The sequence below is a fragment of the Danio rerio genome, chromosome 8 (assembly GCF_052040795.2).
Source record: "Danio rerio strain M-AB ecotype USA chromosome 8, GRCz13ab, whole genome shotgun sequence".
Classification (NCBI taxonomy): domain Eukaryota; kingdom Metazoa; phylum Chordata; class Actinopteri; order Cypriniformes; family Danionidae; genus Danio; species Danio rerio.
Window position 1 is genome coordinate 23005547 of NC_141028.1, and position 24999 is coordinate 23030545.

Below are 24999 nucleotides of genomic sequence, written 5' to 3' on the forward strand. Positions count from 1 at the left end.
ACAAGGTAAAAGATGTTTTGCACTATAGATTTAAATTACATCAGTGTGTATTACACAAAAAACAATGAAAGACTTTTCAAGTTAAAATAAATATTAAGGTTAAATAATTTCGTATAAAGACATGCTTTGTGTACAGTTTTATACTGTCTCATATAATAATTTTCATAATGTTGTATAGCTAGTAGGCTATTTAGCCGGCAGGATTTGTTAATTTACTTCATCTTTATTTCTATAGAGCTTTTAGAATGTAAATTGTGTCAAAGAAGATTAAAATAGAAGTCCAAGTAAATTTGAACTGTGTCAGTCCAGTTTTCAGAGTTGAAGTTTAGTTCAGTTCAGTTCAGTGCGGTTTAAATTTTACTGCTGAAAGTTCAAACGTTGAAGAGCAAATCCATCAATGTGCAGCTCCACAAGTCCCAAACAAAGCAAGCCAGTGGCGACAGGGATGTGGAACTAAACTTCACCAATTGACAAAAGTGAAGGAAAAAAACCTTGAGAGAAACCAGGCTTAGTTGGGCACGATCATTTCTCGTCTGGCCAAACTTCTTGTGCAGAGCTGCAGTCTAGGCGCCTGAGGCTGGAGAACACTGGATGTCCTTCATGGAGAAGTCCTTCATGAGTGTGACTCTACACAAATACACACCTGATACACTCCATACGTATGCACACATGATACACTCTATACATATGCACATATGATACACTCCATACATATGTATCAGAATGTTTATATGTACAGTGACTCCATACATATGCACATATGATACACTCCATACATATACCAAAGATAATCTCCATAAATAAGCACACAATACACTCTATACATATGCACAGATTTTACATTCCATACACATGTGTCGGAATGTGTGTATATGACTCCATACATAAGCACACATGATACATTCTATACATATACATGCCATACAAATGCACACCACACTTAATTCACTCCATACATATGCACACATGATACACTCCATACATATACCAAAGATAATCTCCATAAATAAGCACACAATACACTCTATACATATGCACAGATTTTACATTCCATACATATGTGTCGGAATGTGTGTATATGACTCCATACATATGCACACATGATACATTCTATACATATACATGCCATACAAATGCACACCACACTTAATTCACTCCATACATATGCACACATGATACACTCCATACATATACAGATGATAAACTACATACATAAGCACACAATATAATCTATACATATGCACAGATTTTACATTCCATACATATGTATCGAAATGTGTGTATATGTACAGAGTGACTCCATACATATGCAAACATGATACATTCTACACATATACATGCCATACAAATGCACACCACACTTAATTCACATGCACACATGATACACACTCCATACATATGCACACAATACATTCTTTACATGTACACATTGTACAGTCAATACATATGCACACATGATACATTCTATTGATGATACACTATGCATATACACACTTCATACATATGCACACGATACATTCTTCACATATACACATTGCACAAATGCACACGATAGACTTCATACACATGCACACATGATAGACTCCATACATATGCACACATGATACACTCCATACATATGCACACATGATACATTCTATTGATGATACACTATGCAAATACACACAATACACTCTATTTATATACACACTCCATACATATGCACACATGATACATTCTATACATATACACACGGTACACTCCATGCATATACACACATCATACAACGAAGGACATGACATACTCTATACATATGCACACATTACACACTACATACAACAATACAAATACACACATGATACACTCTACAAGCACACATGATACACTCCATACATATGCACACGATACACCATATATTTGCACACATGATACACTCTATACATATACACAAACACACGATACACTCCATACATATGCACATATGATACACTCTATACAAATACACACAATACACTCCATACATATGCACACATGATACAGTCTATACAAACACACACATGATACACTCCATACATATGCACACATGATACACTCTATACATAAACACAAACACACGATACACTCCATACATATGCAAACATGATACAATCTATACAAATACACACATGATACACTCTATACTTAAACACACACACGATACACTCTATACAAACACACACATGATACACTGCATACATATGCACACATGATACACTCTATACATATACACACACATAATACATTGTATACATATACACACACATTATACACTCCATACATATGCACACATGATACACTCTATATATGATACATTCTATACATACACACACGTTTGCGCAGCGGATGCCATTCCAGCTGCAACCCATCTCTGGGAAACATCCATACACACTTATTCATACTCATACACTACGGCAATTTTAGCATGCCCAATTCACATGTACTGCATGTCTTTGGACTATGGGGGAAACCGGAGTATGAATTGGTTGGTTGTTAGTATGGCCAATGTAAAGTCAACGCCATTTTTTTCAAAATGGAAGTATTTGGGACAGTTGCTAAGGTGCTGTGAGTGGTTAGCAACCACTCACAGCACCTTAGCAACTGTCCCAAATACTTTTGTGAGGCTAGTACGTTAAAATATTATCATGAGCAGAACCATAACCTTGTATGGCAATCTGGCGGAAAGTTATGAGGTCATGAAGTTTGGTCCAATGTTAATTGAAGGGGACTTTCCAAATTTTAGGGTCAGTTTTCAGAAGACCTCTAAGTCGGATCAGTTGGAAAAGATATAGTAACCTGAGTCTGACCAGTTTGGAGGTTTGGTGATAGTTTGGTGGTTGTAGAATGAATGGTCTAGGAGGAGATGCAAAAAGAAATAGTCTCAGAAGAAGATTAAACAATAATACGTTTATGTAGTTTAACAGTATGTTGGCTTTCTCAAGCCACCATTAGACACTGTTCCTTTTTCTCGCTGCCATTTTCCAAGTGCCGTAAACTCGAAACTTGATCAAATACCAAAGATATTAATGAACAAAGTTTTGTTTTTTTTTTGGTGCAAAAAAGTTTATGATTATAGTTGAACCATTATGTCACATGGAATGTTTTCGGTTCCTTTTCTGGGTATTGAGCATCTCAGGACCATTGCTGTATAGATATAGCTCCCACTGTAAGGATGAGAGAGCTCTCATGTTTCATCTAAAATATCTTAATCATTCATTAATTTTCCTTCAGTTTAGTCCCTTTATTCATCAGGGGTCACCTCAGCAGAATGAACCGCCAACTTATCCAACACATGTTTTATACAGCGGATGCCCTTTCAGCTGCAACCCAATATTGAGAAACACCCATACACATACTATGACCAATTTAGTTTATTCAATTGTACTGCATGTCTTTGGAAACCAGAGCAACCAGAGAAAACCCATGCGAACACAGTGAGAACATGCAAATGCCCCACAGAAATGCCAACTGACCTTGCCAAGGGTCGAACCAGCGACCTTCTTGCTGAGGCGACGGTGCTAACCACTGAGCCACAGCATCGCCCATATCTTAATCTGTGTTCTGAAAAAGAATGACAGAATTGTAATATGTGGGTGAACTAACCTTTAACATTTGAAAAATTATGATTATACATAAAAAGAAAAAAAATTGATCTATTAATTTTTAAATTAACTTTGGCGAAAATAAAATGTCAAAATATGGGTGAAAAATACTTCCATGTATGATAGTCATTATTAGAAATAAAATAAACAGGACACACACACAAAAATAGGTGTATCTATCTGGCAATCTTCCATAGTTCATTGAAGTGTTTTGCTAGTTCCTACTAACAAATGTAAGACAACACTAAAGGCTCCAAAGGAAAAGGTTAGAGACAATTGAAAGGAAGGGGGAGGAGGATCCTTTGCTCGCCGTGTAAAAGCAGCTCGAGCCTCAGTCGCGCACTGGCAGCATGGCAGGAGACAGCGACAGCAAGCTGGACAATCACGCCGAAAACGAGCATGTGGACTGGCAACCTTTTCTCATCGGGGTAGCCGGCGGCACTGCCAGCGGCAAGGTTGGCATTCTGCTAACGTTATTATCAGTTATATGGCTTGTTTTGTGTTTGTCCGACAGAGGATGAGTTCATGCTGGCCGCGTGGCTTATTGTGACGGATTCATCAGTCAGTGTGTTCATATATTTATTTTATTCCTCGAGATTTGTTGACTTGTGTCCGATGTAAAAAAAAAAAAAAAACAGACCTTTTAGTATTTACTGAGTGGTCGAATTGACTTGCCTTATTCATTTATAAAATGAAGTTAACGCGTTTAAGATGAAAGATAACATAAGTTACATTATTTAACAAGATTATTCAAACATAGTGTAGACATGTAATGAGAATATGTTTAGTACTTAATGATTTTAGTATCCTTTTTAAAACAAAGATGTTAGTCATTTCCCTGACACAGACAGCTCCCACACACATCATCGCCGCCGCCATACATGTACCATGGCGATGGGCTACTTACCAACTTATTAAAGACATAAATCAATTTTATTGTTCTAACACCAAGTTCTCAAAATCCAGTTGAACTCATTCGCGAGTATAATGATGATTCTTGTGGATCTGGATTGTGTAGAAGCAAAGTAACGTTACGGCTGTCTTTTGTTGTTGGAAAACAGCGTGATACTTGCGCCGGCTAAATCACCTCAATCCTGCTGACAGCCAATGCATTTACCAAACCCTGTCAGCTGTCAAAACCGAGTAAAATTTTTAATTTAAGCTATATTTATTCATTGTGTTGTGTGTTACGGTTATGAAGATAAAACACACGTCCGCCCCCAAGGATGTCTCGTGTCTGCTAGGATAACAGTTGATACAAAAGGCGCTGTCTTTGTTTCATGAGCTAAAATGTTTGTGATGATCTCAGAGAATAAGACAACAGTTTATATGTGTGTTCAGCGTTTAACCCAGGTGATTACGAAATGTGTATGATGAAGAAGAGTAACAGCAGAGCTTTTGTTGTTTAACGTTATTGGGGTCAGCGGCACAGCAAATGTGTCACATCTCATCTTACCTCATTTACGTACGTGCGTGCGCGGCGTCGTGCGTGCGCGCGCACGTACTGATGCGTCAGGACGGCTAGTTTGCTACTTAGATATATGTATCTATCCGAGTTTGATAACGTACGTTTTTGTCACAGACTTATTAAATCATGTAGGGATTTATATAGTTACAGTGAATTGGTAACACTTTTGGTTTAAAAGGTACTTTAAATTAATATTAAAAAATGTATATTGTATCTCCCCAAAAGTACTTTACCTTATTAAAACCGAAAATACCATGTATCTGCTTCTCTTCCAGAGTTTACTACAAAGACAAAAGAATACACTTGCCTTAAAGGGACTTTGCGATTAAGGGCCTTTCTATCATGGATAAAACATTTAATAACAATTATATTAGGAAAATCCTAACTGCAGTTAAAGTTCCTCTAATAGCAGTGGTTAAATGGAAACAAGCATTTCCTTTATTCTTTTTCCTCCCTAAAATCTGGTCACATATTAAAAAATACATGATTCCTAATAAACAAAACAAAACTAAGTTTAAAATATTGCATAGATATTATACATGCAATGATTTTATTTGCATGTTTAAGGAAGGTTTTTCACCCTTGTGGTGTTTTTGTAAAGTGGCGCCGGAAACAATCCTCCATTTATTTTTCAATTGCAATTACACAAAATAGTTTTGGTCCCAAGTTCCTTATTACCTTTTGAAGTGCATTATAATTGTATCAATATAACTGATAAAATGGTTTTATTTATGGATTGCAACTCTGGGTCATTGGAAATGAACAAAATAATGAAATATTTATTTTATTTGGAAAGTTTAACATCCATAAAACGAAATGTATGCTGACTGTACCTAATTGTAAACAATTTTTCATTGATCTAATTTTTTTTAATGATTTCCTGACTTCTATACAGGGTAATCCCAAAGCTGTTAAGACATCCCAGCTGCTAAAAAAATACATGATTAAGTTTTGCTGTTAATTCATTTGTATTCTGTTATATGTATAATACTGAATTCCCTTATTTTAATCAATAAAAAATGTAAAGTACTTTTAGGTGTATGTATCCTTTTATACAGTTTATGGTTTATGTAGAACATTTGCATGAAAATATTGACATGATATTATACAATACATTTGCTGTTATAATCTTATTGTACAAACTAAAAAAACAGAAAACAAATCGCCAAAAAATATGTTTTTACATCCGTTTTGGCTTTTTGATTTTTTACACTGTTTAAAGAAATCTATATTTAGGGTACACAGCTCTGTTTGCCAGAGTTTTCCAATGAAATGGCAACATATTAGGTTTTTAAATTTAACATAAATTTACAGCGATATGTATTTAGCTAAGTAAAAAAGTATTAATTTCTGTTATGTACCATGATAATGTACCAACATCCACCAAAACAGGTAATGATGCGAAAGTCACATGGTAAATGATAAAAAAAACTCTACACAAACCACTTTCCAAAGGCTTTAAGGAAGTGAATGCTAACATAAAAAGTAGGTGGACAGTGTCATTCATGGAAATGCTAAACACCAATATAGTGTCACATGTCACTGAAGTAAAGCAATAAATGTTAATTTCACAACATCAGACGTAAAATGAAAAAAAAAAAACTTGTATGCAACTGATAAGATATTTACTTTGGTATTATGTATTTTAAGTTATCATGTCGGCTTCCATTGCATTCAGTTGTCTTATCTTGTCTGCTTATGTTGTGACGACTATTACTTCCAGCTGTCAGCTGTGCAAGTTTAATACTCCAGCAGGGTGTATGTAGGAATGCGTTGTCTAACTTCTCAGGAAAAATGCTTTGGCTAGACTCTCAAACAGTGTTTATGTTATCATTCCTGTAGGCATGTACACACTCATTGTTTTGTCCAGAATTAATGTTCTGCTCTCACTGTGTTTAAGGACACCAGCTTGTTTACATCCTGAAACGTTCTACCAAAGCAGATAACATACTGAAGCAAGCAAGTGTTGCCTGTTTAATGCAATCATTTCAGCCAGCAACTTTTAAAATTACTAGTAGTTAATTTGTTTTGTATTTAAGATTATGCATCAAACGTTAGAGTCAACTAGAATTTAGTTAGCATTAGCATTACGTTTCTAAATGGCAGATTAGCTTGTTGTTGTTGAAAAAAAACTTAGAATTTAAAGAGAGATTTAGGGAATTTTTAGATTTAGGGAATGTTTAGTCAGAAACAGGAGAAGCTGTTTTTAGCTGACCTGCAATGTTATTTTGTGGCCAATGATGGGCCAGGATAGGGAGGATTCACAACTAGCTAAGATGAGTCACTACTGAGCACTTTCATCCTCCTACAGACTTTAAGGTAAATGATTGTCTTTCTCTGCCTGCAAGACGTTGAGCATGTGATTAGTAGATATTTTGGCTGGAGTTTGACAGATCTCAGGCACAGATTGGATCACCAAATGCCGGAGACTTCAAGCTTTAATGCAGTGGACAAATATTCAGTTATTACGTAATGTAAATGTGTTCATGAGTTTATAATACATTTAAGTAGGTCCTTTTAATTAATGTTACTTAATGCATGAACTAAATTTCAGCATGCAACAAGCAATTGATGTAATAATATTTATATTTTTTATGTTAGCTGAGCTGACTAAAAATACAGATGTACAATTTTTTTTCAGTCCTTGTAAAGTGGGAAGATGTCTCTTCATTGATTTGCTATTTGTAAAATGGTAAATGTAAATGCTAAAGGATGTTTTGTTTATTTATATGCAGTTTAAGTCATAATTATTTGCCCTCCTTTTGAGATTTAATTCTTTAAAAAATATGAGTGCTGTATAACAGTACCATTTTTTTATACAATAGATTTCAATAACTATTTTTATTAAATTGGTAAAAAGTTAAGGTAACTCAAACCATTTGAGGAAACCGATTGCAACAAATCATTTAAGTTAAAAAAAATCCTAATCAGTTCTGCAACTTAATTTATTTGAGTAAATGAAGCAATTTGAGCACAGTAAAACCCTATAAATGAAGAGAACTCAAACCAATGGAGTACTGGAAAAAACAATAAGTTATAAGGAAACTCAAACCGTTTGAGGAAACCGATTGCTACAAACCATTAGAGTTAAAAAAAATAATCTATAAGAGTACTGTAAATTAGCTCCATTTAAGTTGAAATAATGTGGTATTTAATTATCTCATTGCCTTCAATACTAAGTTCAAAACTCTTTTCAAATGAGTAGAATTAACATTCAGTAAATTGAGTTAACTACACATTACGTTTGATAAAGTTGACTGTTGGGTTTTACAGTGTAGTTATTTTGCAAGATGCTAGTATTCAGCTTAAAGTGTATTTACCTATAGCAATAGAAAAGATTCTTGAGGTTAATATAAAAATGTCTTCTTTAATTTTTTTAATTTCATTTACATTCCAAGGAGATCAAGCTAAAAAGACAGCATTTATTTATAAAACATGTATTCTGCAAGCGAAACAGTTTATTTCTTTAAAAAATTGGAAAAGTAGTTTGTGCATCAAATATAGACCGTTAGCTGAAAAAGATGGTAACAAACGTGTCAATAAAAAAAATTATGTTTTTGAAGGTGTTGGAAAAGGTTTATTAGAAGCTTAGTAAAAGAGGTGATACTGTATTCTGATGTAAAATACCAAGAAGCATTTTGTTTTGTTTGTTCAGTTGTTTGCTTGTTAGTTTGTTATATCTGGCTCATGGAAATGTACATATCAAAATAGAATAAAGGAATTAGAAAATATATATATATATATATATATATTATAATATATATTAAAAATATCTATTATTAAACTTAAAAAAATACCCATAGTAAATTACCAATAAACAACGTAGTTTAAATGCTTAACTAGATTATTATTTTTATTAGGCAATTTAGGTTGACAAGGCAAGTTATTGGATAATAATGTTTTGCTCTGTAGACAATTGAAAAATGTCTAATTCTAAAGGAGGCTAATAATATTGTCCTTATAATAGTTTTTAATAAATAAAATCCAGGCAAGATAAAAGAAATAAAAAATATTATAGGATCTACTGTGAAAATTTCCTTGGTTTGTTAAAGTGACTTGCACTGTAATTGCTGAATCGAATCAAGCATTGATCACAACTTGTGAATCACAATCAGATTACAACACCTGAATCATCAGCACGATAAATAAAGTACACAAAGTAGTGTAATAGCTTATGGACAGTAGTAGGGCTACACAATATACCATTAGAGCATTAATATTGCAATGTGTGGATCTTTGACAGTCATGATAGAATAAGGGTGGGCCGCTAAACAATATCATATTGAATCGCGATAAAATTGGTCAATAACAAATACAAGCTCTGGACTTTCTATGTTCTATATATCTAAAAGTGTGTTGATATTGCCCTACTTTAAGAACAGTCTGGGAGGGGCTTTTTTAAACAAATTTTTTCCTTATTGTATCCAATTTCCTATTTTTTTGTGTTACATCTCAACTGTTTTTCCTTGAAATGTGTGATGTTTCTTTATGGCCAGAGGGCTCCAATTTCCCTGCATGAAACAGTGTTGTGACAAAGTCTCTTCATCATATTAGAGATGTATTCAATTTTCAGCCATCAAAAATTTATTGGCTGAAAATATGTTATGCCGTTTAATGGAGCCTCTAATTTTTGTGGCTTCAGTCATTCTTGGGGTACTCTTAAATCTGGAAGCATTAACATTATCGTTCAATTTGGAAAATAATTATCGAGATTGTATTTTTGCCGTATCCCCCAGCCCTATGAGAGAATACCATGTACAATTATTCAGAACACACAATAATTGTGGAGATTAACCATAATAAAGCACAAGTTTATACATTACCTGTGTTTTTACGGACTGTGATTGTATAATGAATTCAAATAAGCTTAAATCACTTTGGGCACAAGGAAAAGTTACGTTTGTAGTTTTAAACATTAATTGTATTTGATTTATTTATACAATGAAGACTAAACTGCTTTATTGTACATTTTGATTATTTTATTTCTGTACCTAAATACAGCTAGACTTGTATCGTATCATGTTTGTCTGTGCTTGTAAGTTGTTTAGTAATTTATTCCGATTGACTCTTTTTAATATGAAATTATTCTTTGTGAATGGAGCTTTTCCAGCAAATGTAGGGTTTTTTAATAAGGTGCAGCCCTATTATGTAGGACATTTTCTACATTTACTAACAGTGAAAAATGAATCAAAAGCATTTATTAATCTTAAGTAGGGGAGAACGGAGATGAAAGTAACATGGGACAAAAGTAACACAGAGATTTTCTTCAAGCCCTGACAACATTTGTTTTTCCAGGCTATAACAGCAGATTCTGCATGCAAACCTAGTTAGAGCTGCCAAATATCATGTGACCGTGTTCAACATTAAGCTCAATTATGTTTTTTTAAGTGCAAAAAAGTAAATCATTGTAGTGGTTATTTTTTCCTTATTGCAAGTTGTGTTTCACTCTAATTATCAATCTACAGGTTATTTAGTGCAATAACACATCCTTAAGTTTAAAATGTCTGAGTGTTTTAGTTTAAATGTAAAATGGGTTTAAATGGCAAGAGTTCTTGTAGGGACAAAATTAACACTTATTGATGTCTCCCTGCTAATAGACATGCCTTATTTTTCACTTCCAAATTAGCGTTTGCAGTGTTTGGATTCAGATGTTTTAGAAACTTAATGCATATTGGCAATAAAAATAAAAAATATATATTTAAATTCATCATATATTCTTTGTAGAAAATTAAGATTTTTCATTGTTTATGCTTTGCGAAACTTAATGCAGTTTAATGTTTAAAATCTAAAATTTAACCAGCAAATTATCTAAATTACAGTTTTGTTTATTCATTGTTCATCACGCTGCTTATTTTAAATTGTTTGTTGTGTAAGAATAAAGTGCTCTACTGTATTTATTAAACAGTTGGTTGTGTTTCATCATCATGTGGTGTAAGGATGCCAAACAGACATCAGAACAGGGTGTGTTTTCTCAGAAATTGTAATGCATCCAAGCATTTAATCGTTGACAAAAGATTTAAACAAAAGATAGTGTTAACTCGGTCAGAAATACAGTGGTTTGAACGACACAAAGAAATTAAAACAGTTTGATACAATTGTTGTTTGTTTTATTAACATGCTGTATAAGTATGGAGCATCTTATACAGGACCTGCAGTGACAGCTTGGGCTGTTGGTGGATTATGCTTTAAATGGATTGAAGGAAGCCCAGGCAGCATTGCAGCTGGTGAAGGAAACCTTTTATCCAAGCACAAAGAGGGAAATGGGAGAGTTTTGTGCGATTATAAAATATAATAGACATATATTAGCATGTGCTGGAGTCTTCACATGATCTGAACTCACGGCATGCCATGTAGATTTCAGTGTTGTTTGATGTAGTAATACGCTCTTCTTTTTAAGCTAAAGCTTTAGTTTATTGTCAGTATAACTTTATAGAGTTTCATTAAAGGTTCATTTTTACTTTAGAGCTTAATTAAAGTGTAAATGCATTTTTTTTAAAGTCAGAGTATTCTCAGTTCCTCTTCTCATCATGCTTATGTCAGCTATGTTAAAAGCTACATCATAGACCTTCTGCATTGTTGAAATTCTTTTTCTCTTTTTGTGCCGGGATCATCAGGGTGTGTATTTTCTTCCATATAAGTCAGCTTGAGGAATGACGTGTTCTTTCCTTTGGCTCATTAGTTGACTTTAGATCAGTTTTTAAGAAGAGAATGTTTTGTACCAGACATTGCTGAGCTGCAGAAGGTGCAGAGATCTCTTTGTGAAGAAGCACCTGCCTATGTTTTCTTCAACTGATCATGCTTTGTGGTTTTCAGCACAGGATGTGTCAGCTGTGTGCGTTTGGGTGTATAGTGTTTTGTTCTTTCTTTTGTTTTATTCTAATAGGCATGTTTATTGTGTTTTGGGAGTAAGATACAGTCATATTGTGCAATCACAGAGCCAGTTCTGTTGTGTAAAGTTATGTGCTTATGCCTCAGTTAGGGGTGGTGTGATTTTTGCTTTAAATGATAATCACTAAAATTTCCTTCCGGTGATGTTTTTGGGTGCTTGTTTCTGTTATTGAATAAAAAGAAAGCAATTGCTTTCACAAATCTGAATCATTCAAGTTGTGAGTTTTTGTCTTGTTTTTGCAAGTTAACATCTCACAATTCGTACTTATTTTATCTCAGGATTTTGACTGATAAACTTCCAAGTCCTAGTTACAATCTCTGCAACTTTTTTTTTTTGTTTTTTTTTTTTTAATTGCATCCCACAGTTTTGAGATAAATTTAGAAGTAGTTTATGTAAATTCCAAAGTTTTTTTTTTTATCTGAATTGTGAGGAAGATCTGTCTAAACTGTTTAAAAATATTGACTTGTCAACACAATCGACAGTCTATTAAATAATTTGTATTCTCACTTTTTGTTTGAAATTTAAACAATATCTGGGCATGAAGACCTTGCAGTATCAATTGAGCCATTATTTTTGTTTTATACACGTGTTAGTGGCGACACAGTGGCACAGTATGTAGTGCTGTCGCCTCACAGCAAAAAGGTCACCAGGTCGCTGGTTCGATCCTCGGCTCAATTGGCGTTTCTGTGTGGAGTTTGCATGTTCTCCCTGTGTTCGTGTGGATTTCCTCCAGGTGCTCCGGTTTCACCCACAGTCCAAAGACATGCGGTACAGGTGAATTGGGTTGGCTAAATTGTCTGTAGTGTATAAGTGTGGATCTGTGTGTGGATGTTTCCCAGAGATGGGTCGCGGCTGGAAGGGCATCTGCTGCGTAAAAATGTGCTGGATGAGTTGATGGTTCATTTCGCTGTGGCGACCCCGGAGTAACATAGGGACTAAGCCGACAAGAAAATTATTGAATGAATGACACTTGTTAGTCAGAATTTGCGATTGTTTTAAATGAATATTTCATTCTGAAACATGATTTGGAGTGCACATAAACTGAACTACAATTCTGTCTTCCTTTATTTTCAGTCATCAGTTTGTGGGAAGATTATGGAGCTGCTGGGCCAGAATAAGATCGACCATCACCAGAGGCAGGTGGCCATCCTCAGTCAGGACAGTTTCTACAGGGTACTGACCCCTGAACAGAAGGCTAAAGCTCTGAAAGGACAATTTAACTTTGACCATCCAGGTAAACAACCCATAATCTCATGTTTGTGGTCTGTTTGTTTTTTTTTTTTTTTTTTTTTTTTTTTTGTGTCTGATTTCCAAAAAACCCTCTCCCTATTGCAGTGTTGCATTGTGAGCTCAGACCAAGACCGTTAGTGCAGTCTGTATATTTTGGCAGCTGTGAGACTGTGTGCCTGACTCAGCCACCCCCACACACACACACACTAATTCTGCAGCAGCACATGTGGCTTATCACTTTTTTTGTGCTTGTTCTTGATTTCCATCCCTTCTGACCCTCTTTTATTCTGTCCCACAGATGCGTTTGATAATGAGTTGATAGTCAAAACCCTGTGTGAAATCATGGAGGGAAGAACGGTGCAAATTCCAGTCTACGACTTTGTCACACATTCAAGGTCAGTGTGGGCCACATATTGGAAAGAGGGAGTTTATCCCACAAAGAAAATTGTTTTTTTTTTTTTTTACACACCCTGAGTCCATCAGTAGAACATCAATGAAGACTTTTAGCTGAAATCATGGTCTTTAATGATTTCATAAAATGCAAATTAATGGCTTTAACAAAGATACTTTGACCCCTGGTGATGCATTGAAAACTTAACATCCATCCATCCATCCATCTATCCATTCATATTCTCTTACTTTCACTGAATAAACAGCTGAATTTCCATGGTCTGTAAAGAATGGAAGAACAGGCACAGTCTAAATCCCAGTTTTTGGAGTGGTCAATTGAAGCCAAATCTCTTGAAATTAGCTTGCATGTTTGCCTCAGTTAACTTGCACAGCCTGGTGACTGCATTTGACTTAAATGGCTGCCATATGACAAGTGGGAAAGGAATAGAATGGCGCTAAAAATAGCCTAACCTTAACAATGTGAAACAACGTGGAAAAAAGCATGATACTGTATAGACAATAGAGCTGCACGATTCTGGCTAAAATGACAATCAGAATTTTTTGCTTCAAATCAAGATCACTATTTTCTCTCGATTCTGTAGATGTAAACTAAAGGTTCCCCTAATATGAATAGCCTATTATTATGGTTATTCTCAAACGTACGTTAAACATCAATAATAACATTAGGCATATGTGTAGGTCTACTGTTCTACTAATTCACAGTAAAGTGATGACATCAGAATATTCATAATTGTAAAGTTGAATTATTATGTTTGAGACAAATGTTTTTCATTGAAATAATTAGACCATTTTTTCACTAGTAAAATGAGACATTTGTCATTATCAGATTCCCTCTTGCATTATATTCAACGTTAAATAGGCTAGAGTTGTTATAGTGACACTATAAACATTTATTCCCATGCACAACAATCCGTGTTTGCCATGAAAGAAAAAAACGTATCAAATGCTTGTCGTAATCATAACTCTAAAATGCAATTTGATAATCTAAATGATGTGCATGCTGGTTTCACTTTCACTGCCAAATGCGCTCATGTCATGGCTGTCATCACTAAGAGAAAAACATACATGCAAATCATACTTTCGCTTGCCTCTCAAACAATCACTCTGTGCAACAACCTGAAAGTTATTCATTCATCATTCATTTTCTTGTCGGTTTTATTAGTCCCTTTATTAATCCGGGGTCGCCACGGCGGAATAAACCGCCAACTTATCCAGCAAGTTTTTATGCAGCAGATGCCCTTCTAGCCGCAACCCATCTCTGGGAAAAATTCACACACATATTCACACATACACTACGGACAATTTATCCTACCATCCTATCCAGAAACTGTGCCAAGGCTCGAACCAGCGATCTTCTTGCTGTGAGGTGACCGCACTACCTACTGCGCCACTGCTTCGCCCACCTGAAAGTTATTTGCAACTTTATTACCTGTTATTTACAACCTATGCAGGTTCTGTTCACTAAAGTACACATCATTAAACAAACGGTAAACAAACAGTGCATCAGCTCACGTTTGATTTCAGCAGCCGCGACTACATCATTACATCAAGACACTTTTCATACCATTTGGAGGTGTCTATGTTGCTGTGAAGAGTTGTGCGTCCACCTTTACGCTTCTCTCCTGACCTTGAAAATATAATTGGCTGAATCATAGAATAGTTGAATTAAGATCACGTGTAGGGTTGAATTAAGATCGCAACCTTTTTTTAATTAATCGTGCAGCTCTTATAGACGAATTAGATTTTACTTTTGGAAACAAAGAATTAAAGTCAAAAAGTCCTTGGGGAAAAAGGAAAATAAATGTCCTCACTTTCAATGTCTGCAAAAGATCTTTTTAAACTGCATGATATTCCAGAAAGTCACCTGTGGAAACCCTGGGATAAGTGCAACTTTTACAATGCATAAGTCCTTATGCCTCATTAAGGTAATAATGGTGTCAATAATGTTCAGTTTCATGCACACAGTGATCATTTCACTTCATATGTGTCATCAGGAGCAACATGTTCATTTTTATTTTGCCTGTACATGTACTGTATATGACTCTCAAAGAGCCTGTACCTGTATTTCAAGCCCTGCCAATAGAGATACCTAAACATCAGTTTACAATCTGGAACAAACTTATTTCCAGGTTTATTTGGGATGGAAAGAAGCCTAGAATAAGATACACAACACTCCAGTTGTCCAAGCAAAAAGGAGGAATGGCCCTGCCGAATCTCAAAGATTATTTTTACGCAGCTCAGTTCCGTCCACTTTTTCTTTGGTGTAACAACAATTATTTTGCCAGATGGAAAGAAATTGAGACATATACGGTGGGTTATCAGATTCAGTCAATTCTTGGAGAAAAAGAAATCCCTTCGGTAGTCAAAAGTCAATTGGATTCAATAACCTCTGGAGCAGTGGAGTTTTGGTTTGAGTTTGCTAGACAATTTAAATTAAGCAAAGACCAAAAAGTTCTTCGATGGATAGCCTTTGACACTCAATTTAAACCAGGTGAAAGCGACGCCACATTTAAGCAATGGGCAACAAAAGGCATTAGTGCAATATGTACAGTATTGGAAAACAAGGAATTACAGACTTTCCAAACACTCAAAGAAAAACTTTCTCTTACTAATCGGGACTTATTTAGGTTTATACAATTCAGAGATTATTTTTACAGAGAAATAAAAATGGAAACGTCACACGAAATTAGTCCAGTTGTAAAGATTATGATGAATGCTTACAAATCAGATGGTAAATGTGCAAAAATAATCTCTAGTTTTTACGTAAGTATTATGGAAAGTAAGACCAACTCAACATTATACCTTAAATCAAGGTGGGAAAAAGAATTGAATGTAGAAATTCTACCAGAGGTATGGTTAGATATGTGCGAAATTCAACATTCCTCCACAAGCTCACAACAACTGAGGGTATTCAATTGGAAGAATTTGGTACGATTCTTTATAACACCTAAAATCAGCAGTAAAGCTTCTTCTACACCCCAGCAATGTTGGAGAGAATGTGGCTGCTTAGAAGCACACTATACACACATTTTTTGGGGATGCGAAAAACTGAAGCCATTTTGGAATGATGTGCACTTAACCTTAACAAAGGTGCTTGGGTATGAGATTCCATTTACATGCATTGTCCTGTACTTGGGTCATATTTCACTGGTTACACTTCAGGAGGATCGATACCTGGTAAAAATACTCCTTACAGCAGCCAGGAAAACCATAACCAGAAGCTGGTATAAGCCTGATTCACCTAAACAACAACAATGGCTTGATGTAATTCAGGAAATAAGGACATTGGAACATATGACTGGTGTGTTACGTTTGAAGGTGGACTTGTATGCCAAAAGATGGCAAAAATGGATAATTTACATTGACAAATCATTAGGGACTGGCTCTCAGACTGTACTCGCTTAAGTTTCAGACATATAAGTCAACTGTGCCTATTCTTATGTACCCAATTGCCTTCCTTTTTGTATAAACCATGTTTTTTTTTTTTTATTTACTTATTTATTTTTCTACAGTATTCTCAACACAGGCTCTGTTTCTATCTTATTTTATTTATTTATCTATTATTGTTTTGTTGTTGTTGTTTTTTATTTTTTTTTGTTCTAGTTATTTGCTTGTTATTGAAATGGCTTGTCATATCTGACTCAAATTAGCCTTTTCTACTATTTGTAAAATTGCATTTGATTGTAATCAATTATGACCTACTAAAAAATCAATAAAAATTAAAGTTATAAAAAAAGAGCCTGTACCTGTTGGATAGTATTTAATGAATCACCATGAACCACAGTCTCAGCTAAAAATCTGCTTTAATGACTTTGATTAATTGTCCTTTTTTGCTGGCTGGACTTCACCTTAAACGTTTCCTTTTTGTATTATATATATGTGGATATGTTCACAGTTAACTGAATTTCCAAACATGTATGAAAGCAGTGTGTAAGCAGCACATGTTTATTTTGCTGCTCATATTGATTTGTTGGGTGAGTTCAATGTCAGTGCTAAATGTAGCTCCTGTTGCGCTCCTTACACACAGCTTAAGCGTTTGAAGTGAAGCAAGTCTTATCTTGGTGTGTTGTATAATCTATTTGTTCTGGTGTTTCCTGCATCCTGATGCACTTTTGTTGTCCTTCCACATTTGCAGGAAAGAAGAAACGGTCACTGTTTACCCAGCAGACGTGGTTTTATTTGAAGGCATCCTCATGTTTTATTCGCAAGAAATCCGCGATCTGTTTCAGATGAAGCTGTTTGTGGATACAGATGCAGATACACGTCTGTCCCGCAGAGGTGTGTGTGTGTGTGTTTTAACAACATCAGTGAACTTCATTATGTGGTAGTTAAGCAATGCATTCCATGCATTTTTCAAATTACTCGCTTCTTCTTACAATTGTCTCTCTTTCTGGTTTTATTCTCGTCCGTTTGCAGTCCTGAGAGACATCAGTGAGAGAGGCCGTGACCTGGAGCAAGTGCTAAACCAGTACATAACATTTGTTAAGCCTGCCTTTGAGGAGTTCTGTCTGCCAGTGAGTGGGAGATTTCTGCACTTTTTCTTACTGTTCTATTTGTATACAATGTACAGTTAAAAACAAAACTATTAGCCCTCCTGGGAAATTTAAAACTGCACAAATATTTCCTTTTACATATAAAAGTGTGAATATATGTATGTATAAATATATAATTATGTATGTATTTATGTATGTATACTATGTAAGTTTATATGTAAATTAAAGTGCTATGTAAGCAGTAAAAGAAACTTTTTCACAGTATTTCCTCGTATAGTTCTCTTTTGGAGCAAGTCTTTATTTCATTTAGACTAGAATAAAATGATTGTCTACAGAACAAACCATTGTTATCCAATAGCCTGCTTAATTAACCTAACTTGCCCTGTTAAAATAATTAATCTACTTAAGCCTTTAAATTTCACTCAAGCTGAATATTAGCTTCTTGTAAAATGACTTGTCAAACAATATGAACTGTAATCATGTCAAAGACTTTTAAAGTTTTAAATACCTTGAGAACTTTTCTCTGCTAAACAACACCATTTTAATTATAAACTAATTTTGCTCTATCTGATCGGAAACTTTTTAACAGCTGTGTGAGCTTATGAATTTGTGTGTGTGATACACATTTTAAGTATTAAAATCACAACGTCTTGATGGCTTGTTTTATTTGGACCAAAATCAGTTGGTTATGGTTAAGATGGTATCATTTTTGTTGAAAATATAAATAAGAAAATCTATGATTAATTCTGTCTTAATTCTGCCCTGCCTAAAAGAAATTAGAATTTTTAGAGTTAATACTAAAGTTTTAATATGTAAATGTGTGCAATCCATGTCATCAGTAATGGAATATGATTGAGAATTTTTTATATTATATAATGTGCAAGCACCCTATAGGATCAAGTTACATAATGCAGAATATATGTAGTCATTTACTTGTATGTAATGTGCATGTGTGTCATTTATTAATATTAATTTTGGAAACAGGTGAGCAGAATAAATTGATTTGTAGTTTTTTGGTAAGCATTTCACAGGATCTATTTATTAGACTTTTATTTAAAAATGTCTTAAATCTCTTTACTTTCACCTTTGATCAACCAATCATTTAATAATGAATTATAATTAAAAAAAATAATTAATTAGTTTCTCATGCATTTCTGAAATATAAATGTTCCATTTATACAAATGGAAATTGTATTTACATAATATATTATTATTTACTCATCTTTTTATAATTGTGTTATATTAAAATACAGATAAAAAAAGTATTTAAGTTCACAACAGAAACTGTTTTTGGCATTTTGTCAAGAGGAAGAAGGTGGAAAAATATTCACACAATGGAATGTTGCTGTTGTTGTTGATTGTCTTCCTGATTTTTGTTTCTTAGAGCTTTTTTTTTCTTTTTTCTCTTAGACAAAAAAGTATGCTGATGTGATCATTCCAAGGGGAGCTGATAATCTGGGTGAGCTTCTGAATGTGCTATTAGACTTTACCAAGGAAGAGAGGAGACAGGAACACGTTGATAATGAAATGTTTTGGAACGTTTGATCATAAACATGAATTGTTTTGATTATAGGAAGGCTGAACTTCTAGTCCTTACAGTTTAAAGGGATCAGAATCTTTAGTCTTTTTCTTCCAGTTGAATTTAACCCTAGCAGGCCTATAAAAGACTAGTCATTTCATCATGGAACAACTTTATAGTATACTATATATTACCTGTTAAAAGTTTGGATCACTCATTTGTTTTGAAGGTTTTTTTCCCCCTACCACCATCAAAAATACAAACATGTGGTTGGTATTATTATGTGGTGAATAGGACAATCAGAATAAAGCATTTATTTAAAATATTTTGAAACAACGTCTTTTGCTGTCACCTAAAAAATATTTTTATTTTAATTTGGTCCTAATTTCTATTAAGTGACTCTAACTTCTATAAGTTTACATTAAAATTAATCATATGGTACAGTGCGCTTATTGTATACACTACCTGACAAAAGTCGTCGATCGTATTGTCGTAAGAGTTACAAATATTAACTTGACTTCTAGTTGATCGTTTAGAAAAGTGACAAAAGGTAGATTTTGAATCATCTGTTGAACTGCATCCCAATCATCACACATACTGCAGAAGACCGATTGGAAGCCACATGGACCCAAGATTCTTAGAGAAATCAGTCAAGTTTGAGGAAGGAAAAATCATGGTTGGTTGGGGGGGGGTTACATTCAGTATGTGGGCATACAAGAGGTCTGCAAGACATTTGTGCTGCCCATTATATTACAAACCACAGGAGAGGGCAAATTCTTCAGCATGATAGAGCTCCTCCTCACACTTCAGCCTCCACATCAAAGTTCTTGAAAGTAAAGAAGGTCAAGGTGCTCCAGGATTGGCCAGCCCAGTCACCAGAAATGTACATTATTGAGAATGTCTGGGGTAAGATGGAGGCATTGAAGATTAATTCAAAGAATCCTGAGGAACTCTGGGAGTCCTGCAAGAACGCTTTCTTTGCCATTTCAGTTGACTTTATTAATAAGTTATTTGAGTCATACACAATATTAATTCTTTTTGCACTGCAACATGACTTTATATTCTATACTGTACATTATTTCTGTTATGTGCCAAGACTTGCTGCCAAGACCTTACTGTCCTAATTTATTAAAAATCAGGGCATGATCATATTTTATTTTGATAAGATAAGTGTGATTTTAGAGGCCTTTGCCTTTCATATAAGCCACTTCTGATACCAAATAATCAGCTAGAAGTCAAGTTATTATTTGTTTTTCCTAAAACGTGGATAAGCAACAAGACTTTTGTCAGTCAGTGTACATGCCTGGTGTACTTGTATATGGAAAATTATCTTAATGTAATTACATTTGTGATTAATTTCTGTCAGAGTTTTTAATATTAATAACAGAATCATGAGGAACATTAAATGACATAAATCTATATCATTCTATAACTGTGTAGTACACACTAAAACAATTATGTAATAATATTTCACAGTTTTTACCCATTGCTTTTCTTTCTTTTGATTTAAATAACTTCAGGCCTGTTGATCAGAAAAGAACTGAACCCCTAAATAATTGATTATAATAAATATTAAATCTGACTGCTGTTGAAAATTAGAGGTAAATGTAATTTTAATACATGATGTAACTTGATGTTTGTTTTTACCTCTACAGTTGCGATCAATCTGATAGTTCAGCACATCCAGGATTTTTTGAATGGTGGCTTGACCAAACGCTTGAACGGATGTCTCAACGGCCACACACCCCGAAAACGGCATCCGTCAGAGTCCAGCAGCAGGCCGCATTGACCCGATCTCCACCACTATGTCAGGGAATATATGTCTGAAGGACGGACGAATGGATGGATTGCTTGAGCATTCTGTTAATTAGCCAACACTGTATATGACGAAAACAAACAAAAAAATAATAATCAAGAAAGAATTTCAAAGACTGCCTTTGCTTTAACTCTGCTTTCTTTTGTTTTGGACTGGCTACACTTGACATTTTATGGAGTTTCAAAGCTTTTGCGATTTGTTAAAGGTCAAAACGGATATTTCCTCTATTTATTTTGGCATTTTTATTTTTTGTACCTCTTTAAGACTGTTGCGTAAAAGGGGGGAAATGCAGATAATTAAATATTACATGACTCTGTGATAACGAGGATTGAATATTAAGTTATTGTTTATTTTTTACCTGTAGATCTTTTTAATATCAGAAACGACTACATTTGCAAATTTATTTAAATACAATTTTATTTTTTGCATCACTAAAATGCTCTTTGGAGGCCAAAAACGATTGTTTTAAATTCACTTTGTTTATTTTGTCTTGGTTAACAAGGTTTTAATATTCTGGCATTATTTATATAAATCTGTAATATCAGTGTTTCATGCAGAGAGATAAACATTTATTCCTCCGCTTAACTTGAACCATTCAGGCAGTGTTGCTACGTCACAACAGGCCTCTCAGGGTGTAGTTATTAAAAATAACAACCATAAGACTATTTTTTACAGTATGCAGAAGACACCTCTAAATTAGAAAGGGAACTAACTGAACAATTTGTGAATGTGGTCCATTTTATGCACATGTATCACACTCCGATATGAAAAAAATCGAAGTGATCTTTAGTATAACACTGATTATTTACAAAGAAGACAATTGATCCTCATTAAACATGGTCATGTACTTTAAAATCAAGCTCAGTGGTTGATTGTGCAGTATGAAATATGATCTGTTTGTCAAGAGATTTATGTTCATATACTATGCACTGTACCCTTGACTCTAATAATGCAATTTGACACTCAGTTCATGACTCTCTTTAATTAGACTCGAAAGAGGCATTTAATCAAACAGTTGCTTACTTGAAATGAAATCTCAGAGTTTCTTCATCCTGTGATTTGTTGGCTTTTAAACTGATTGAACCATTATGCCACCTGTGTTTTGTGACCTTTTTTAGGCTACCCATAGAAAATACACCATGATGCCACTTTGGTCAGTCTTTGACAGCTCGCCAAAGAGTTAATTTTAGTGTTTTTCAACACTTTTGCAATTTAAGCGGTTTAATTTTCATACATTTTCTGTGTATCTTAAATGGACTAACTTTAATTATGTCAAATTTACTCTGACATGCGCTATAGGCGAATTGAATAAGCTAAATTGGCTGTAGAGTATGTGTGTAAATGAGAGTGTATGGATGTTTCCCAGTGATGTGTTGCGGCTGGAAGGGCATCCGCTGCGTAAATTACATGCTAGATTAGTTTGCGGTTTATTCCACTGTGGCAAGCCACTGATTAATAAAGGGACTAAGCTGAAAAGAAAATTAATGAATGTTGTTCTGTTGATCAGAAAAGAAGATATTCAGAAGCATGTTGAAAATCTGTAACCATTGACTTCCATAGTATAGGTTTTCCCTACTATGGATGTCAGAGGTTACAAGTTTGCAACATTCTTTGCAACATTCTTTAAACTATCTTCTTTTGTGTTCAACAGAATAAACTCAAACTGGTTTGGAACTAGTCAAGTGTGTGTAAATGATGGCAGATTTATTATTTTTGTTTTGGTGAATTATCCCTATAAAGCTACAAAAAAAGCACTTATTCATGTGAACCAGAACACTCCAACCTTTAAACCTGACTGTAAAATTTCCCTTTGACCTCAAAATTGATTGATCGTTGATCCATGAACTATTCCTGTTCAGCATATTTGTATTGTATTTATTTTCTGGTTGGCTGCATTCAGATTGCTGCTATGATACAGGGTGACACATTTTATCTGATGTTAAAAAATATGACAAGTGATCAATTATTCAGTATGTAAATAATTATTTGATTGAATTATTTGATGGGCTTTTATTTTATTTTTACTCATTTATTAAGAGTTGTCTACAGTTCTGTCTGAGCCAGATGCAAACATATTAATAATACCTTTTTTTCTGACATGAATACTTATTTGGTTGTCAGAGGCGCTCTGCTTCTTTGGTCAAAATTCTGTGCCATCACAATATTCTCTTGGTATGTTTTAGTTATAGACTTATTTTCATGACGAATCTCTTTCCATGTTACATGAGCTAAACAGCATTGTAAATATTACTTTTTTAAACAACACTTGGTAACTCAAACATCCTGGCTGTTGAACACAAGATACTCAACCAGAGGCTTTTGATATATATATTAGCACAGATTTAAACACCAGCTTTTAAAATGCAGTACACTTTACAAGCAATCATTTTCACACAACCACACATAAGCCCTGGATAAATTCAGGACTTCATAACCGTTATCATTTCAACTCGCACACTCCGTGTGTGACCCTACTTGACTGAAAATGATGCAAAATACTCCACTTTGTTTCATTTTACTTCAATTTACGGGATTCCAAAGATGTAAACTGTTGTTATCATCTAATGTGAAGTTATTGTTTTTTGTTCCCACCCTACTGTCTGTAATTCCGTGACAACTATGTGACAACCTATATGTATTTATGTTAATATTTGACATTGTCTGGAGGCTTTTGGAAGGGATTTCAGAAGTATGGTGTTCTGCATGATGTATTATTATATGTTCAGTTATTGATGCCTTTGAGTTTTGGTGCTTGCAAAATGGGTGCAAAATGCAAAGAGAGCCAAAACCAATATAAAACCAGAAAAGGTTGCATGCTTGTGTTGTAGGACCAAACAACAACAGTTGCAAGGCTTTAAACTGCGTTTCTGTGACATTGCAATGATTATAAACAGCGCCTGATCTTGAAATGAAGCTGGAAATAGGTGTCCATGATTACTGTACCATCATGTAAATGTGTAAACAATCGCAGAAAGTTGTATAACAAAGCGATTGACAGCAAAGCTGAATAAAATAAAGGTTTTTGTACTCCTCCACATGCCTGTTGCCTTAACTGAACACACTCTGCTGCATCAGATAAAGAGTAAAACCCCTCTCTTTTAAGAACTTCATTGCTGGACAGAATTAAACAATGGTTTAGATTAGACAAAGATAACACGATGCAAAAACAGGTTCATGGGGGTCATGGTGTGCTTTTGGTAGACCATGGCTGTTTCTCAATATGCGTTCTTCAGCGGTCTTGCGTCCTCGTGTTCTCGTGAAACGTCATCATCAGCTGCCTAAGTTCAGTTCCAATACTCAAGACCGCAAGTACGGAGGACGCGTGAAACTTCCCGGATGTGTTCTTGATATCGAGGACGCACCGATGCAGACTTCAACAGCGAGCTCGCTCTGGAAGTCCCAGAAGTCATTGCGACTGGAGGTGGAAAGCGCAGCATTTTATTTAGATTTATTATTAAAGTTCAGAGATATCACTTATTTACCTCAGGAGTTTCCCTAAATGAAACGGTGAAGGTAAACATTAACATGAATATCTTAATAAAGGAATAAACACATT

At 34.6% G+C, this 24999-nt stretch overlaps 1 protein-coding gene and 2 long non-coding RNA genes across 6 annotated transcripts; 1 reads left to right on the plus strand and 2 right to left on the minus strand.

Moving 5' to 3' along the window:
* Window positions 1-491: 491 nt before the first annotated feature.
* Window positions 492-5133, minus strand: LOC141375622 (uncharacterized). Of its 2 annotated transcripts, none has more exons than XR_015497832.1 (3): window positions 5074-5133; window positions 3489-3576; window positions 492-627 (listed from the first exon to the last, which is right to left on the minus strand). It is a non-coding gene; the product is annotated as an uncharacterized LOC141375622 (long non-coding RNA). The 2 variants fall into 2 exon arrangements; XR_015497833.1 differs by lacking the exon at window positions 492-627 and adding an exon at window positions 2630-2868.
* On the plus strand, window positions 3930-24476 carry uck2a (uridine-cytidine kinase 2a). 3 transcript variants are annotated; one of them, NM_001171067.1, is given in 8 exon segments: window positions 3930-4072; window positions 13049-13208; window positions 13503-13599; window positions 17751-17893; window positions 18032-18129; window positions 19519-19567; window positions 21283-22432; window positions 22463-24476. In NM_001171067.1, coding segments are annotated over 7 exon segments (786 nt in total). In that variant the 5' UTR covers window positions 3930-3967; the 3' UTR covers window positions 21417-22432; window positions 22463-24476.
* LOC147842626 (uncharacterized) lies at window positions 12299-18215 on the minus strand. The gene is made up of 2 exons (XR_015497834.1): window positions 17362-18215; window positions 12299-15674 (listed from the first exon to the last, which is right to left on the minus strand). It is a non-coding gene; the product is annotated as an uncharacterized LOC147842626 (long non-coding RNA).
* Window positions 24477-24999: the final 523 nt, after the last annotated feature.

Coding starts and splice junctions, on each gene's coding strand:
- uck2a (XM_087262577.1), top strand. CDS start 3,968: ATGGCAGGAGACAGCGACAGCAAGCTGGACAATCACGCCGAAAACGAG. Junction 17,894..18,031: donor TACACGTCTGTCCCGCAGAG/GTGTGTGTGTGT, acceptor GTCCGTTTGCAG/TCCTGAGAGACATCAGTGAG. Junction 19,568..21,282: donor AAGGGGAGCTGATAATCTGG/GTGAGCTTCTGA, acceptor TTACCTCTACAG/TTGCGATCAATCTGATAGTT.